The sequence below is a fragment of the Osmerus eperlanus genome, chromosome 1 (assembly GCF_963692335.1).
Source record: "Osmerus eperlanus chromosome 1, fOsmEpe2.1, whole genome shotgun sequence".
Taxonomy (NCBI): Eukaryota; Metazoa; Chordata; class Actinopteri; order Osmeriformes; family Osmeridae; genus Osmerus; species Osmerus eperlanus.
In genome coordinates, this window is record NC_085018.1 from 17183367 (window position 1) to 17200142 (window position 16776).

Genomic DNA, 16776 nt, shown 5'->3' on the forward strand with positions numbered 1-16776 from the left:
GCGCCTTAAATCTTTTCTTAAAGATTTAAAGTCCAAAGCACCCAATCACAGGCGTTGTGAACAATAAGGTGACGCGTATATATACGTGTCAACCAATTGGAGAAGGGGTTGTTGCAGGCAGGACTGCCTAGGCCGCGGCCATAGACAGCCTCGGTCTTGCGTGGAAATGCAACCGACGATTCCCGGGGAGGGAATCCTTGTAGGAGATAAAGTATACTCGGGAGTAACGCTGACTTTAGACAACTGTCTTTTGCCACCGGAACGACTACATAAAAGTCCGTCTGCTGAACATGGCCTTTCCCCGGACACAGAAGAGCAGCTTCGAATACGGGGATGCGAGATGATCCAGGCCGCAGGGATACTGCTGAGACTCCCGCAGGTTGGTGGCTAACTATCTTGTGAATTAGGCACTTGATCATCTAGAAATAACTTGTAACAAGAAAGATGTCATGGTAGCCAACTCACTCCTTACAAAGTATTTTTAACATTTCCGTTTGAGAAACATGGCCTGAAACATTAGCTCGCTTGCTAGCCTAGCTAGTAGTTAGCCAACATTGTAGCTAGCTAACAAGATTAAGTTCATGATGTGCTGCCAGAGCGGGTTTAATTGTGATTGGATGAACGCTATGCCCACAGGTAGCCATGGCCACGGGTCAAATCCTCTTTCAGAGATTCTACTATTGCAAGTCATTTGTCCGTCACTGTGCAGAGGTATAATACACCCCGGAGTTCTCCAGTCGTCGTACTTTGCAAACACTTCTCTGTTTTGTGGTGCTTTTTTGTCAGACCTCTTAATCTCCATATGCATTACATTTTACCTGTCCTCTTCTTTCTAATCCCTTTTTAGATGGTTGCTATGGCGTGTGTCCACTTGGCTTCAAAGATTGAAGAGGAACCACGAAGGGTTCGAGATGTACTCAATGTGTTTCACCATTTAAAGCACAGCAAAAGTGGAAAGTAAGACTCTCTTAAGACTAAATGTAAACTTCTCTCGTCTCTTCCCCTCCACCCACGTCTGTTGAGTTGTTTCATTTTCAAATCACATTGGATGAGAATTTCCATATAGGACATAACAAGGGATTGCGGACACATTTGAGATTTTGATTCAGTTTTAGATACTAAATGTTCCGATATCGTGTAACCCTGTGTGTCCCTTGCTTCAGGAGGACTCGGGTACCCATGCCTTTGGATGCTGGCTACATCAGTATGAAGGCCCAGGTGATCAAAGCAGAGAGACGAGTGCTGAAGGAGCTGGGCTTCTGTGTACATGTTAAACACCCTCACAAGGCAAGCTCCACCAAACTCCTACATTTTCTCTCAAATTTAGATGAAAGAAATATGAGGTATTTCCTTTGCTTCATGTTAATGTTTGATTGTGTAAAAAAAAAAAAAAAAAAAGCTACTGCTTTTCAGGTCACATGCACTGATATCTAAAATATTTGATGTGCTCTTGTTCCAGATTATCGTCATGTACCTCCAGGTCCTGGAGTGTGAGAAGGATACTAAGCTAGTTCAGACTGCCTGGTTTGGGATTTAATTTGGTGTTTGATTTGTGTTTTAATTTTGTTTTCCATATTGAAAGATTTACTGAATATGTTGTATATCATATTGGAAATAAAATATTTGTACATTTATCTTTGTTCTCCCCAGGAACTACATGAATGACAGTTTGAGGACAGATGTGTTTCTAAGGTTCAGTGCTGAGACTGTAGCCTGTGCTTGTATCTACCTGTCGGCTAGGTCCCTACAGGTAGGCCTAACTTGTACAACTGGAGCACATGGTAGTCTTGAACATACTGTACTCAGAATTCAATTGACTGTCATTTACTCGTGCACACACCACACTCACCAATACAGTCATATAAGATCTCATCAGATCCAAGATCTGCAATGGTAAACAGAAGTGTTGGTTTTCACTCAAATCTACACATTTGTATTCTACAAACGCATAGATCTGTGAATTATGCTCTTTTCTTAAAATCACAACTGCAGATTCCAATGCCGGACCAGCCCCCGTGGTTCTTGTTGTTTGGGGCATCAGAGGAGGACCTCAGGGAGATCTGCGGGCGGATTATGAGGCTCTATTCCCTGCCACCTGTCTCCTTCCCCAGCCTTCTCCAGCAGGTGGATGAGTGTCGACAGGCCCTAGATGCCCTAGCTGCCAAGGCTAAATTGTGTGAGGGGGTGTCACTGTTGGCTGTGGGCACACCGACCCTGGACATCCCCTCAAGCTTCTCTCCTTCCTCCAAAGCAGGTAAAATACAAAGCTTCCTTGGTGTATTTTCTTAAGGATTCTTACATCTTGTCCAATAATTTTGGGTATAGAATAATGTTGATGTTTGGTCCTAACTTGTTGACTGATGGTTACCTCTCATCCTTTGTCTTGACTCTCTCGCCTTCCCCTTAAGTGTCCCCTGCTGTAGCACAGCCTAATAAAGAGTCTTCGCTCACTAATGGAGATGGGTATGTCCTGTAGAGATTATTTGGAGAACCCTGTTTAAAATTGATGACTGAAAGACATTTTGTATTTGTCATGCCTTTCTTTTATTAAATGTGAATGTTACTTAAAATTGTGATAAAATATTAGAATTGTTTTCCGTCTTTTTTCTCCTCCACTCTTACAGGAAGACAAAAGTGAGTCGAAGTGATGAAAGAAGAGAGACTCATTCCATCACCCCTCCGAGGCGCAGGTAAGGCGGAACTACTTGGAACTCAATAGTTTCTAGCTGTTTGCAACTCCCACAAACAGACAGGTATCTGTGGCAAATCTGTGGTATGTCTTGGTAGTTCTGGGAGTCCCATCTCATTGTTGTTAAAATGAACCAGTAAATACCAGCAGATACTGGATTGTAGACAAGTTGCTAGGCAACAAACCCATGTTCATGTTTTTGTGTCTTCTGTCCTTTTCAGACGCAGTCGTAGCGTGTCGTCTACCTCACGCTCCATCTCTCCCATTCAACGGAAAAAACAACTAACTCAAGAGAGGGATCGAGACAGAGATCGGAAACGAGAAAGAGAGCGAGAAAGGGAGCGAAGGAGAGAGCGCGGACGAGGAAGGAAGGATGAATTCTCACACAGAAGATGACCTTCACATGGTGACATGGAATAACAGATCATGGACCAAATACAAAGCCTTATTTCTTAGTTTTATCAAATACTTCACTTTTGTACATTGTCTTCATTTCATGGTGATTTGGGAAACTATGCTCTGCGATCATAGACCAAAGATGAACAATATTTTGGAATAAAATGTTTTTTAGACAATGTCTTGTTTGGTGATTTTTTTTTTTTTCACTTTCAGAAACCTGTAGGAGAGTAAAGTAGCGTCAAAAGTAGCAAAAGTTTATATATTTACCATTACCTTCAAAAACAGTTCTACCCCCTAAGGTGTTAATAGCTGTATAGGAAGCATGTTTCAATTAGTCTTGGTAGGTAGGTCTCTTGTGGTCTATCAATGTGCGTACTCAACTAGTCAACCCTCTATTTCCCCAGTCCCCTCGGTGTACAGTAGCTCTGACCTAGCAGAGCTTGGACCACCAGGGATGCACCCTACTGTCACTCAAGGTAGATGTTATGATCTCAGTGTCCATGGTGATTTTTTTTTTTCTGGCGGTTGCTGTCATGTTAACGTGAGACTAAAGTGGGAAGGTCCTATTTGTATGGCAGAAATTGTTGAGAAATCCTTTTCAGGGTTGTCTTTGATGAGAATGCATATAGACTATGCTGAGCTGTATGTGCAGGGTTTCTTATTTGGACTAAAAACTACAAGTTCTTCTAGAGGATGTGTATATGGATGCTGAATTGTTTGTCAGAATTGTATTCAAACTAACAGGATGTCTGAGTTGGAGCCTGTGGGAATGGGGCTCCGTGTCATAGTGTCCCCCATTCAAACAGCCTTTTACATCCTCCTGGTGACATGGGGCATTACGGGAAACACTTTTGTGATCGCTGTGATTGGCAGGAGTCTTTTCACAGACCCTGGCGGAGTTCGTAACTCAGACATCATCTTGATAAACATGTCATACCGGAACTATCAGAAATCCCCATATAATTCACTTACCCTGTCTATCGCATGTAAGTTTGATTGTGGTATTCTCACTTCTCTTCTTTCTCCGTCAGACACTGATGATGGTGAGCGGCACCACACGCCCTCTGCTGGGCTGTGTGTGGGACTTCCCCTCTGCTTATAGTGGGCTGGCCTATGCCACCACCTCCATGGTGATCCATGAGATTGTGCCTATCATCCTCATGGCAATCACCAACCTGGGCTCCCTCTACACACTCTACTCCCATGTCAGGACACGCAAATCCTCCACTCAAGCCCAGATCGCCCCCATCATCAAGAGGGTGCCGGCTGAGAAGAGAGCCGCCAAGGTAGGTGTCAAGGAGGAGAATGTGTGCACGATAAACATGAAGTGAGCATTCAAAATTCACACTTTCTTACAACTTCTTTCTTCTCTCTAGTTTGAACAATATAAACCTCACCATGAGTAGATTAGCAATAAACCAGTTTGCAGATATCTCATCTCCCATCTTCAACATCTCCATCCTTCCACTTCTATTCATCCCTCTCTTCTTCTCTTTTGTATTTCATAATTGTTTTATTGTCCCTCCCTTTCTCCTTCTCTTTTCTCCTTCCATGTGCATTCCTCTCTCCCCTCAATTTTTTTTAAACCCTTCTCTTCCTCTCCCGTCTATCCAGGTGATTCTAGCTCTGATCATGCTCTTCATTGTATCCTGGGGGACAAGCATAATCTCAGTCAACTACTTCAACTACAACCGCGGCTCATCCTCTGAATTCCTGCTGGTCATAGCTCGCTTCGCTAACATAATCTTCATTGCCTTGTCACCCATGGTGTTGGCTGTAGGTCATCGGGGTCTACGGTCATTCATCAAGTCTGTGCTGACTCACTGACAGATCTTACACTTCAGCCTTCTGTCCTTCTCTATACACTGTCAGATGATAACATTGAATGAGTTCTGACATTTTTCTCCCTCTATCAAAATGTTTTGTGTTGATTCCGGTCTCTGCAACAAAACCCATTTACTTATTTGTGTTTTTCTGCAGCACACATACATTTCTGTTTTGAAGATTATTAAGCTGACCAAGTTCAATGTTGTCAAATTACCAAACAAATAAATGTGAAATGTAAAGTTATTACTTGTAAAGATAATTTAATTCTAACATTTAATTTCTTCAACTGAAACAATGTATGTAGGCCAGATACCTTTAACATTTCTTCGCTATCGTAAATGTTCTTTTTGTCTTCATTGTATCAGTGAGGGAGTTACATTCTTTCGTAACTAGTCTAGTAGCAGGTTGAAAAACGTGTTTGGGTTGAGGTAGAATTATCAGGGGCTCCTTTGGCACTGAGAACCCTATGCACAAGTTACTAATATCTGACTCAATTCATTTCCATTCCCTTTATTGATCCCAAATGAAATGCAAGTGTTCAGGTAATACCATTTATACAATTACAGAACAAGTAAAATACAGAGGTACCACATATAATACAAACAACAGTAGCAATTAAATATCAGAATAATGGAAGCTATTCGATCCACCTAGGATTATATAACAGAATGAATGTAGGTTACAATATCTGTAACTGTAAATCTGTCCCCCCCATGTTTTACCAAGAATTCTATTTAAAGGACGCATTCTCAGTTATAAAAAAAATACTGTCCCAGCTATATCTGAAAACAAACCTATGCCTCTGATAAAGAATAAATAAATACATGTAAGATAATTACATGTATTTATGCATATTACATATTACTTTCTAAACTCTAGAACACAATTCCTGTATGGAATCCAAAATCTATCTTATTGCATGTCCCTAATTATAGATTTCAAATAGTGAAAATTACTGTTATGGTCATAGGGAATTAAATGTGTTGTAAAACATTAAGTCAGGGAACAAGTTTATAACCCTGTGTCATGTTTGGTGGATATTAATAAAGTTTCAAGTGCCAGTTTTGTTAAAGTTTCAAGTTATTAAAGGTACAAACACAAGTCACTGTCTGAGGCAGGTATTTCATCCAAACCTACAAACACAAGTCACTGGCTGAGGCAGGTATTTTGTAAATCAAGCTACAAAAAAAGCTTTTCACAGCGTTTCAATTAGTCTTGGTGGTTAATCTCTTGTGTTATATAAACATGCAAACACAGCTCTCTATTCCCCCAGTGAAGAACCCCCAGTCCCCTTAGTGAACAGCAGCTCTGACATAGCTTGTGGACCAGGGACCTCTTTATTGTCACTCAAAGTAGACGTTATGATCTGGTAATGTCCATGGTGATTTTACTTTAAGAGGTAGGGCTTGTAAATGCAAGACAGGTAAGGGAACATCCAACTAAACTAACTACATACAAAGTTTAGGGAGCACTCAGATCACTTTAGGGTTAGATATTATGATGAGAAGGCTTATATTAGAGTGTATGTATGATAAGATATCTGTGAAAAGATTCACATCAGGACTAAAAGCTACTAGCTGTTCTAGATATTCAGTTATTTAAAAACCGTCTGTTTTAATCAAAATGCAAGCATGACTAGATGCTTGGACACTAAAGTGTTCTGTCTGAGTTGCATTCTGGCTAAGGATGGTGGAGGAGCATCAATTGAAAGCTGCGGGGATGGGGCTGCGTGCCAATGTGTCCACCTTCCAGACCACACTGTACATCATCCTTGTACTGCTGGGCATCATGGGAAATACCACAGTGATTTCTGCGATTGGCAAGAGTGTGTTGAAAAACACAGGTGGAGGGCGTAACTCGGACATCATTCTGATAAACATGGCTCTGTCCAACCTGCTGGTGTTAATATTGAGGAACTCTCTGCTAGTCATCTCAGACCTGGGACTGGAGGTAGGATGGTTGGGACTGTGAATGAAAGTTGTGGAAAAGATGAGTTTGGGGTTTGAAGGGATTTGGGTTCTGGAGCAAAAGTAGACTGGGAGAAAGACAAAAGATTGTTAGACATGGAGACCTTGGATTTGGGAGATTGGGGATCTGAGATTTAGGAATTGAGAAATGAATGATGCTTAAGAAACCTTAAGAACTGTATCTGGACATTGGTAAAGCATAATTCTTAACTATTACTAGTGTTAAATTGCTATTTGTAGAAATCCTGATAATTACTTCTACAATGGCACATTAACCTACAACAAATCTATCAGAATTTTGGGACAAACACACTCATGAAGACTCACTTAAAACCACCTCTCATCTCTTACAGCTATACTCCTCCAAAATGTTTTGTCAACTCCTCATGGGGGTGTGGGTGTGGCTTCGATCGGCCAACGTGTGGTCCACATTCTACCTCAGCGCCTTCCACTTCCAGACCCTACGTCGCCTGGCTCCTTCCACAGGACACATCGGTCTGCAGCGTGGAGCTCCCAAATCCTTACTGCTGAGTCTGAGCCTTATCTGGTTCCTCAACTACATCTACTCCATCCCTGCTCATGTGTTCTCCACCAGGGGAGACCAGAACAGCACAGAGGTAAGACTCATACCGGAACTATCAGAAATCCCCATATCATTCACTTACCCTGTCTATCGCATGTAATGTTGTTTGATTGTGGTATTCTCACTTCTCTTCTTTCTCCGTCAGACACTGATGATGGTGAGCAGCACCACACGCCCTCTGCTGGGCTGTGTGTGGGACTTCCCCTCTGCTTATAGTGGGCTGGCCTATGCCACCACCTCCATGGTGATCCATGAGATTGTGCCTATCATCCTCATGGCAATCACCAACCTGGGCTCCCTCTACACACTCTACTCCCATGTCAGGACACGCAAATCCTCCACTCAAGCCCAGATCGCCCCCATCATCAAGAGGGTGCCGGCTGAGAAGAGAGCCGCCAAGGTAGGTGTCAAGGAGGAGAATGTGTGCACGATAAACATGAAGTGAGCATTCAAAATTCACACTTTCTTACAACTTCTTTCTTCTCTCTAGTTTGAACAATATAAACCTCACCATGAGTAGATTAGCAATAAACCAGTTTGCAGATATCTCATCTCCCATCTTCAACATCTCCATCCTTCCACTTCTATTCATCCCTCTCTTCTTCTCTTTTGTATTTCATAATTGTTTTATTGTCCCTCCCTTTCTCCTTCTCTTTTCTCCTTCCATGTGCATTCCTCTCTCCCCTCAATTTTTTTTAAACCCTTCTCTTCCTCTCCCGTCTATCCAGGTGATTCTAGCTCTGATCATGCTCTTCATTGTATCCTGGGGGACAAGCATAATCTCAGTCAACTACTTCAACTACAACCGCGGCTCATCCTCTGAATTCCTGCTGGTCATAGCTCGCTTCGCTAACATAATCTTCATTGCCTTGTCACCCATGGTGTTGGCTGTAGGTCATCGGGGTCTACGGTCATTCATCAAGTCTGTGCTGACTCACTGACAGATCTTACACTTCAGCCTTCTGTCCTTCTCTATACACTGTCAGATGATAACATTGAATGAGTTCTGACATTTTTCTCCCTCTATCAAAATGTTTTGTGTTGATTCCGGTCTCTGCAACAAAACCCATTTACTTATTTGTGTTTTTCTGCAGCACACATACATTTCTGTTTTGAAGATTATTAAGATGACCAAGTTCAATGTTGTCAAATTACCAAACAAATAAATGTGAAATGTAAAGTTATTACTTGTAAAGATAATTTAATTCTAACATTTAATTTCTTCAACTGAAACAATGTATGTAGGCCAGATACCTTTAACATTTCTTCGCTATCGTAAATGTTCTTTTTGTCTTCATTGTATCAGTGAGGGAGTTACATTCTTTCGTAACTAGTCTAGTAGCAGGTTGAAAAACGTGTTTGGGTTGAGGTAGAATTATCAGGGGCTCCTTTGGCACTGAGAACCCTATGCACAAGTTACTAATATCTGACTCAATTCATTTCCATTCCCTTTATTGATCCCAAATGAAATGCAAGTGTTCAGGTAATACCATTTATACAATTACAGAACAAGTAAAATACAGAGGTACCACATATAATACAAACAACAGTAGCAATTAAATATCAGAATAATGGAAGCTATTCGATCCACCTAGGATTATATAACAGAATGAATGTAGGTTACAATATCTGTAACTGTAAATCTGTCCCCCCCATGTTTTACCAAGAATTCTATTTAAAGGACGCATTCTCAGTTATAAAAAAATACTGTCCCAGCTATATCTGAAAACAAACCTATGCCTCTGATAAAGAATAAATAAATACATGTAAGATAATTACATGTATTTATGCATATTACATATTACTTTCTAAACTCTAGAACACAATTCCTGTATGGAATCCAAAATCTATCTTATTGCATGTCCCTAATTATAGATTTCAAATAGTGAAAATTACTGTTATGGTCATAGGGAATTAAATGTGTTGTAAAACATTAAGTCAGGGAACAAGTTTATAACCCTGTGTCATGTTTGGTGGATATTAATAAAGTTTCAAGTGCCAGTTTTGTTAAAGTTTCAAGTTATTAAAGGTACAAACACAAGTCACTGTCTGAGGCAGGTATTTCATCCAAACCTACAAACACAAGTCACTGGCTGAGGCAGGTATTTTGTAAATCAAGCTACAAAAAAAGCTTTTCACAGCGTTTCAATTAGTCTTGGTGGTTAATCTCTTGTGTTATATAAACATGCAAACACAGCTCTCTATTCCCCCAGTGAAGAACCCCCAGTCCCCTTAGTGAACAGCAGCTCTGACGTAGCATGTGGACCAGGGACCTCTTTATTGTCACTCAAAGTAGACGTTATGATCTGGTAATGTCCATGGTGATTTTACTTTAAGAGGTAGGGCTTGTAAATGCAAGACAGGTAAGGGAACATCCAACTAAACTAACTACATACAAAGTTTAGGGAGCACTCAGATCACTTTAGGGTTAGATATTATGATGAGAAGGCTTATATTAGAGTGTATGTATGATAAGATATCTGTGAAAAGATTCACATCAGGACTAAAAGCTACTAGCTGTTCTAGATATTCAGTTATTTAAAAACCGTCTGTTTTAATCAAAATGCAAGCATGACTAGATGCTTGGACACTAAAGTGTTCTGTCTGAGTTGCATTCTGGCTAAGGATGGTGGAGGAGCATCAATTGAAAGCTGCGGGGATGGGGCTGCGTGCCAATGTGTCCACCTTCCAGACCACACTGTACATCATCCTTGTACTGCTGGGCATCATGGGAAATACCACAGTGATTTCTGTGATTGGCAAGAGTGTGTTGAAAAACACAGGTGGAGGGCGTAACTCGGACATTATTCTGATAAACATGGCTCTGTCCAACCTGATGGTGTCCCTGGTGAGGAACGTACTGCTCGTCATCTCAGACCTGGGACTAGAGGTAGGGGGGCTGGGACTGGGAATGAAAACTGTGGCGAGGATGATGTTGGTCTGGGTGAGCCAGAGATATTACCGGTTTTGACAATCGCTATGACAATTTTTCAATACTTCTAACAATTTTCCTAAACTCATAACGCACCAACACACCTACAACACACAATTGGCAAATGGTTAATTTTATGCTCAAAATCAAACATTGTAAACTAAACTCCAACACTAATTTTCATAACACAAAAATACACTAAACAATACACCATGTCTACCAAAAAGCTAACACATGTTCTCTTTCAACAGGAACATTTAGTCAATCATAGCACAATGTCATAAAAACACTAACATCAGATGGTATTACAGAAACTGCATTATTTTATGTGTCTGGTCTCACAGTATATAGATCATAGATTGTGTTTTGCAATGCGGTTTCTTTTGAAGCCTCTACATTTTTGTTTTGTTAGGTTTAGTAAATGCATGCATTTTGTTTCTTTTGCTGCAGAAATTCAGAACAAAAAATGAATGACCCATTTCAGAGTAGGTTTATAGAATGTACGGTTACTGTATAGAAAAAAAGAAGGCAGAAACATAGAGGGGAGTCAGATGGCTGTGCGGTTAGGAAATCGGGCTACCAATCAGAAGGTTGCCGGTTTGATGCCATGCCAAAAAGGTGTTGTGTCCCTGGGCAAGGCACTTCACCCTACTTGCCTCGGGGGAATGTCCCTGTACTTACCGTAAGTCTCTCTGGATAAGAATGTCTGCTAAATGACTAAACAATAAATAATAATTGCTGCAGTAAAGGCGTCATTTGCAACAGGACATTATTGCAAGAAATATGCAATATAGCTGCCATTTACATTATTTCATCAGTTACCCTAGCTCTGACCTTTCTCCGAGCGCCACCATGCATTCTAACTCCTCTCCCTCGGGCCTTGCCCTTGTCCCACTCCTCTCCCTTGTCCTGGTACTTGTCTTCCTCTCCCTCGTGCAGGCATTATTCTTACTTTCTTCATGTTGCTCTATATTGTTTTTTTTTCACACAAGATCATCCCAAAGAGGTCCTCTTTTACAGTCTGTATACCATATGGTCATGCGATTGAAACACATGAGTGTTTCCTAGTTGGGAATCAGCTGTGATTTGTTTGCATAACTTCAACCAGCTGTTTCTCAGTAGCAATGGAATAAAATACAGGGGATATATTTGTGTTTCAATTCACAATATGAACAGCTGTTCACTTTGACTTTAGCCTATAAGTTAGGTTTTGAACATGATGTTATTATCTGTTCTGACAAAACAATGTGAAAGCATTGGTAAATTGGGCAGTAAAAATCGATAGTTTTGGTCTTGGTTGAGCTTGTGTGTAAAATAAGTTCAAGCATTTTAAATTTGTGTTTACTCTAGCCATTTTGTGTTAAAGCAACAAGAAATGTGTTACTGTAATTATATAGCCAACACAGATGGATGTTGTGCTAACTGTGTCAAGAGTTTAGGAAACTTGTTAAAAGTATTGAAAAAATTGTCATAGCGATTGTAAAATACTGTAAGGGTGTTGGGATTTGAGGGAAGTGGCCTATTTTGAGGTTAGGCTTGGATATTTTCGAATACAGTTGAAGAAAAAGATACAGAATGTTGGTTGGAATATTGGATGGATGAAAAATAAATGTCATATGCATACATGCACACACATTGCACACACAAAGCATATCACTGCATTTTGTACACAATGATAAATATGTGACAAACAAGTTTGGATTTGATTACACACAAATAAAAACTCAAACTCACACACTAATTTATACAGTATGTCCACAGCCAGGCTTACTGCACAAATGAACTGATCCTTTTTATAACCTCCAAGTTATGATGAATGCACTGTTGTATGTTTTGAACATAAGGGATTCATGGTGTGGAAAATATTGAATTTCCTACAGGATTGTTAATCACAATCAGCAGATCAGCTATTGCCATAACATCTGTTCATATCATTTATTTTGTCTTAGTATTCATGCATTCCTACTGTAACCTATTCTTCGTTCTGATGACAGACACCACAACAAACACCTGTTGGATGTTATCTTTGTTTTTCCCTTTCTACCAATTCTGTCCTCACGGGCATTGTGCACTAGTATGTTTGAATGTGTCTGTATGGGTAAATATATAGATATACTGTACATTTGTACAAAAAACATGTATCTATGCTTATAGAGCTTTGTGATTTAACATGAAAAATGTGCTACTTTGCAAAAATGTATGGTTCATGTAACTCGAGTTATTAACATTTCAATAAAAACAGTATCCTCTTAAGGGCCGTAGTGGCGGTTACAAAAAACGAAGAAATCCACATTCACTTACAGTCTTAACCCACTTTCAATCTTCTCCAGCTATACTCTTCCAAGGTATGTTGTCAACTCCTCATGGGGGTGTGGGTGTGGCTTCGATCGGCCAACGTGTGGTCCACATTCTACCTCAGCGCCTTCCACTTCCAGACCCTACGTCGCCTGGCTCCTTCCACAGGACACATCGGTCTGCAGCGTGGAGCTCCCAAATCCTTACTGCTGAGTCTGAGCCTTATCTGGTTCCTCAACTACATCTACTCCATCCCTGCTCATGTGTTCTCCACCAGGGGAGACCAGAACAGCACAGAGGTAAGACCGACACCAGAACAGTCAGTCAGTGGTAGATGGTACATAACAAGCCCATTATGTGGGTTTTGTGAAAAACTTGGTTTCCTTTCATTATTTTCTTTGGCCACCTTGTCCTGCATGTACTCTTTTCTGAACGTTGTTCTATTCACTTGTCTCCTCTCCTGTCAGACGCTAATGCTGATCAGCAGCACCACACGCCCCCTGCTGGGCTGTGTGTGGAACTTCCACTCCTCATTTAGTGGACTGGCCTATGTCACCACCTCCATGGTGATCCATGAGATTATTCCCATCATTCTGATGGCCATCACCAACCTGGGCTCCCTCTACACACTCTACTCCCATGGCAGGGCATCCACCTCAACCCTGAACGCTCCCACCAAGAAGAGGGTGCCAGCCGAGAAGAGAGCAGCTAAGGTTGTGCATAAATTGGATGGTTCTCTTTGTGAACACTTCACTCTCACTTTTCTTCTCTCCTCCTCTGTTTGCTCCCTCTTTCTTCTTCTTCCTCATCTAATCACTCTCCTCTACCTCTTTCTTCTCTTTCTAGGTCATTGTAGCTCTCACCGTGCTCTTCATTTCATCCTGGGGGACCAGCATAATCTCAGTCAACTACTATAACTACAGACGTTCTACAGGCAACTCCTCTATGGTCTTACTGGTCTTAGCTCGTTTCGCCAACACAACCTTCATTGCCTTGTCACCCATCGTGTTGGCTGTAGGTCACAGGGGGCTACGGTTGTTCATAAAGTCTGTTCTGATTCACTGACAGAACCACATAGTGTGCTCACCCTTACAGGGGATAATGTTACTGGGATGTCAATGCTAAATTATATAAACATATTTAGCCTACTTCTTGACTGTCTGTTTGTGGTTCTTTATTGAGAACGTACAAATCTAATAAAAAAATAAAAAAATCTGAACTTCAGAAACACCTAAAAGGTTGTCAATTAAGAGTCAGATACTGACATTACAAATGATGTTTAATCACATATAAAACAATACTTATTCATTTACACACTCATCTAGTTCCATGTGTTTACCAGTCGTACATTTCCTTTGCCACTTGTGCTACAATGATAACTTATTTTGAACAACAAGAACAGTTGGTTTCACCTTTTTCCCAGTAGTCTCTGAAGCTTTGATCTCTTTCTCAGCTGTGTCCCGTTGTCGACATTTGACCACATCACCCCACTCCTTGAACATTCCTATGATTCTCTTTCTCAGCTTACCATGTCCCAGGGCCACCACCATGGGACTAAAGCCCACAAACAGTGAGGCAGAGAAATGGGCCACAGTCAACAGCTGTTCCGCATTGCGACCCCTGTCGTGGTTGTAATAGGTCACCGCAGCAACCTGCAGAGCCCAGCACACCACAAACAGTGATACGAGTGACATGATCACATGACCTGCCTTACGTTCACTGGCCACATGTTTGTCTAGGTCGCCCGGCTTAGCGCCCTCCGCCTCGCCCCCGGAGGTGACTGCCCGGATGTGCTTGTACAGGGCATGTAAAGTAGCCAGATTGGTGGCTATCATCAGGAGCAAAGGCAATACCTCGTTAAAGGCTAGAGAAGCGGAAGCAAAGGCAGTGCCCTGCTCTATGGTAGGGAACTCCCAGACGCAGCCAAGCAAGGGCTGGGTGGTGCAGCTGATCACCATCAGCTCCACCGTGGCATTGCCATGGACGTGGGTGGTATAGACCAGTGCTGGCAGGGAGAAGGCCAGGTTTGCACCCCACACCAGCCCCAGGGCTATCCACACCCGATTCCTCTCCCGTTTCTGCGCCAGTGCGCCCATGGACATGTGACTGCGTTTCAGTGTGGAGTAGTGGAAGGTACTGAGGGCCAGGGTGACCCAGCAACCGACAGCCCGCCACCATACCCACAGCAGCATGAAGAAGCGGCACCAGCCAGGGGCAAGGGTAACTTCCAGGCCCAGGTCAGACACAAAGATGGGCACGGTACGGAAAAGGGAAGTCAAGAGGTTGGCAAGGGACAGGTGCACCAAGATGGTGTCTGATGGAGGAAGCCAATGAGACCGACTTTCAGCAGCTGACTTGAATACCTGAGACAGAGAGAGAGAGAAAGACAGAGATAACATCATACCCGTAAAGACTCTGTATATCCAACTTCTTTGGCAGAAAAAACATGATCCCTTATCTGGTCAACAAAGTCAATGTCTTCATGCAAGATGACTGTAGAACATTTTCCCCTCACCACATGAATGACCAGTATGTTTCCCAGGATGCCTATGAAGACAAGCACCCCAAACAGGATGGCATCTAGAGTGAGAACTTCTGACATCACGTCCTCTTCAGCAAAGTGTTTCTGTTGTTCATCTCATGTATACGGGTGTGTCTGTGTATCTGTGTGTTTGTTTGTGTATAGGTTTATGTTTGTAATAGCTCCTACTGTTTTACCACAACACCTCCATGTCCATTGTGCCGATGCCACTGTCCTGTATTTGGTGCTCTGTTTTATAGACTCTGATTTGCACAAATATAATGGTTCATTTAACTTAGCACCTAAATTTTGCTGAACACGTTTAGGGCAAATTTGATCCAATAATAATCATGTGGATCTGATTGGTATGAAGATGTTTCCACAACCGTGACCAACAGCAAAAACACATTGAGTTGCCCCCACAAAAATGTTCTTGTATTTACATGGATCTTATTACTTTCAACACGTGGAGTCATTAATGATCTTTCATTCATCATCCATCATTTATAAACAGTTTTTTTTATTTTAGCAGCTTTGTATTGTATGCATATCTCTGCAGACCAAGTGTGTGTTTGTGTATGCATGGACACACAAGCATGCCCACCAATGTGTATGTGTTTGTGGGTGTATAAATCTTTCAAACTTAAATCGTGGTTATGTCCCCCTTCATCAACACTGACTCATCACTGAGTGACATACAGAGTTCAGATCAGGAAAAGCATCATTTGACATGTTTACTCATCAACTCTAAGAAGACACCTCCAGAGTCTTATTAAAAAATTCCCACTGATGCTGATTGAACACTTATTAGTGATCACACCTAGAACTCTCATTTCCCTAGCCAATGTTTCTAAATTGGCTTGCCAATTTTTGCCCTTACAGACGGGTTCATTTCTCCTGATGACCATTGAGTAATTGGCTGTAGTTTATTAACTCAGCAGTTCTTAGAAGATAAGAACTGCTGAGTTCAAAGAACTACAGCAAAGTACGTAATGTATATAAAGAGCTGTAAAGTTATTCAACAAATAGAATAATTGATTTTATTCGACATTACTTTTTTTTTTAAATACATTCTGTTAGAAATTTTTTGATATTAGTCTTTCAAATTTGACTACGGTATTTCCATTTTAATATTTTCAATATTCTTGATTAAAAGCAAATTATATTTTGTTTTATATAAAAGGTTTGATCTCTAGTTATAATTTATTATTCATATTATGAAATGAATTACTAAAAATAAAATTACAAAGGCAAAACTGAAATTTCATATTCTTATTCAATGTTCATAGAAACAAAGCAAGTATTTGTACTTTTAGCCCAAAGTACCTTTTTGTATATCCTGCTATTGAGAAATAGGCATAACTTACATTTTTGTTTATGAACCTTTTTTTCCTTTCTCCTGTCACTTAAAGTACTTTGAGGTAACCACCCTTAGTAACCTTTGATGTATTTTTTTTGTGCCTTCTGGTATAATAAAAACAAATAACCTCATTCGTGACAGAACACTGAACTGTTCTGCCCAGTAAGTCTTGGTTTAACATTTAATTCCTTAACTCTAAAGAG

At 41.1% G+C, this 16776-nt stretch overlaps 5 protein-coding genes across 5 annotated transcripts; 4 read left to right on the plus strand and 1 right to left on the minus strand.

Moving 5' to 3' along the window:
* Positions 1–76: 76 nt before the first annotated feature.
* Positions 77–3258, plus strand: LOC134022966 (cyclin-L1-like). Its single transcript, XM_062464727.1, has 10 exons — positions 77–379; positions 637–711; positions 848–957; positions 1164–1287; positions 1460–1524; positions 1651–1750; positions 1993–2254; positions 2409–2463; positions 2625–2690; positions 2911–3258. The coding sequence occupies exons 1-10, from the start codon at positions 167–169 to the stop codon at positions 3083–3085; spliced, it is 1245 nt and encodes a 414-aa protein (XP_062320711.1). The 5' UTR covers positions 77–166; the 3' UTR covers positions 3086–3258.
* Positions 3259–3833: 575 nt separating this feature from the next.
* On the plus strand, positions 3834–5141 carry LOC134017422 (olfactory receptor class A-like protein 4). The gene is made up of 3 exons (XM_062457049.1): positions 3834–3911; positions 4120–4374; positions 4703–5141. Exons 1-3 carry the CDS (start codon positions 3834–3836, stop codon positions 4913–4915), a joined length of 546 nt encoding a protein of 181 aa, XP_062313033.1. The 3' UTR covers positions 4916–5141.
* Positions 5142–6634: 1493 nt separating this feature from the next.
* Positions 6635–9113, plus strand: LOC134029119 (olfactory receptor class A-like protein 4). The gene is made up of 4 exons (XM_062473151.1): positions 6635–6865; positions 7236–7499; positions 7611–7865; positions 8194–9113. The coding sequence occupies exons 1-4, from the start codon at positions 6635–6637 to the stop codon at positions 8404–8406; spliced, it is 963 nt and encodes a 320-aa protein (XP_062329135.1). The 3' UTR covers positions 8407–9113.
* Positions 9114–10124: 1011 nt separating this feature from the next.
* LOC134029200 (olfactory receptor class A-like protein 4) lies at positions 10125–13757 on the plus strand. The gene is made up of 4 exons (XM_062473271.1): positions 10125–10355; positions 12728–12991; positions 13160–13405; positions 13539–13757. The coding sequence occupies exons 1-4, from the start codon at positions 10125–10127 to the stop codon at positions 13755–13757; spliced, it is 960 nt and encodes a 319-aa protein (XP_062329255.1).
* A 302-nt stretch (positions 13758–14059) lies between these two features.
* On the minus strand, positions 14060–15610 carry LOC134017486 (olfactory receptor class A-like protein 4). Its single transcript, XM_062457182.1, has 2 exons — positions 15208–15610; positions 14060–15055 (listed from the first exon to the last, which is right to left on the minus strand). The coding sequence occupies exons 1-2, from the start codon at positions 15292–15294 to the stop codon at positions 14060–14062; spliced, it is 1083 nt and encodes a 360-aa protein (XP_062313166.1). The 5' UTR covers positions 15295–15610.
* Positions 15611–16776: the final 1166 nt, after the last annotated feature.

What these genes read in the sequence shown, in the direction of transcription:
- LOC134022966 (XM_062464727.1), top strand. Translation starts at nt 167, where the DNA reads ATGCAACCGACGATTCCCGGGGAGGGAATCCTTGTAGGAGATAAAGTA. An exon ending in AAGCTAGTTCAGACTGCCTG is followed by an intron (nt 1,525 to 1,650) that starts GTTTGGGATTTA and finishes TGTTCTCCCCAG; the next exon opens with GAACTACATGAATGACAGTT. An exon ending in TCGCTCACTAATGGAGATGG is followed by an intron (nt 2,464 to 2,624) that starts GTATGTCCTGTA and finishes CCACTCTTACAG; the next exon opens with GAAGACAAAAGTGAGTCGAA.
- LOC134017422 (XM_062457049.1), top strand. Translation starts at nt 3,834, where the DNA reads ATGTCTGAGTTGGAGCCTGTGGGAATGGGGCTCCGTGTCATAGTGTCC. An exon ending in CAGCCTTTTACATCCTCCTG is followed by an intron (nt 3,912 to 4,119) that starts GTGACATGGGGC and finishes TTTCTCCGTCAG; the next exon opens with ACACTGATGATGGTGAGCGG. An exon ending in CTGAGAAGAGAGCCGCCAAG is followed by an intron (nt 4,375 to 4,702) that starts GTAGGTGTCAAG and finishes CCGTCTATCCAG; the next exon opens with GTGATTCTAGCTCTGATCAT.
- LOC134029200 (XM_062473271.1), top strand. Translation starts at nt 10,125, where the DNA reads ATGGGGCTGCGTGCCAATGTGTCCACCTTCCAGACCACACTGTACATC. An exon ending in TCTCAGACCTGGGACTAGAG is followed by an intron (nt 10,356 to 12,727) that starts GTAGGGGGGCTG and finishes AATCTTCTCCAG; the next exon opens with CTATACTCTTCCAAGGTATG. An exon ending in GAGACCAGAACAGCACAGAG is followed by an intron (nt 12,992 to 13,159) that starts GTAAGACCGACA and finishes CTCTCCTGTCAG; the next exon opens with ACGCTAATGCTGATCAGCAG.
- LOC134029119 (XM_062473151.1), top strand. Translation starts at nt 6,635, where the DNA reads ATGGGGCTGCGTGCCAATGTGTCCACCTTCCAGACCACACTGTACATC. An exon ending in TCTCAGACCTGGGACTGGAG is followed by an intron (nt 6,866 to 7,235) that starts GTAGGATGGTTG and finishes CATCTCTTACAG; the next exon opens with CTATACTCCTCCAAAATGTT. An exon ending in CTGAGAAGAGAGCCGCCAAG is followed by an intron (nt 7,866 to 8,193) that starts GTAGGTGTCAAG and finishes CCGTCTATCCAG; the next exon opens with GTGATTCTAGCTCTGATCAT.
- LOC134017486 (XM_062457182.1), bottom strand. Translation starts at nt 15,294, where the DNA reads ATGTCAGAAGTTCTCACTCTAGATGCCATCCTGTTTGGGGTGCTTGTC. An exon ending in ACATACTGGTCATTCATGTG is followed by an intron (nt 15,056 to 15,207) that starts GTGAGGGGAAAA and finishes TCTCTGTCTCAG; the next exon opens with GTATTCAAGTCAGCTGCTGA.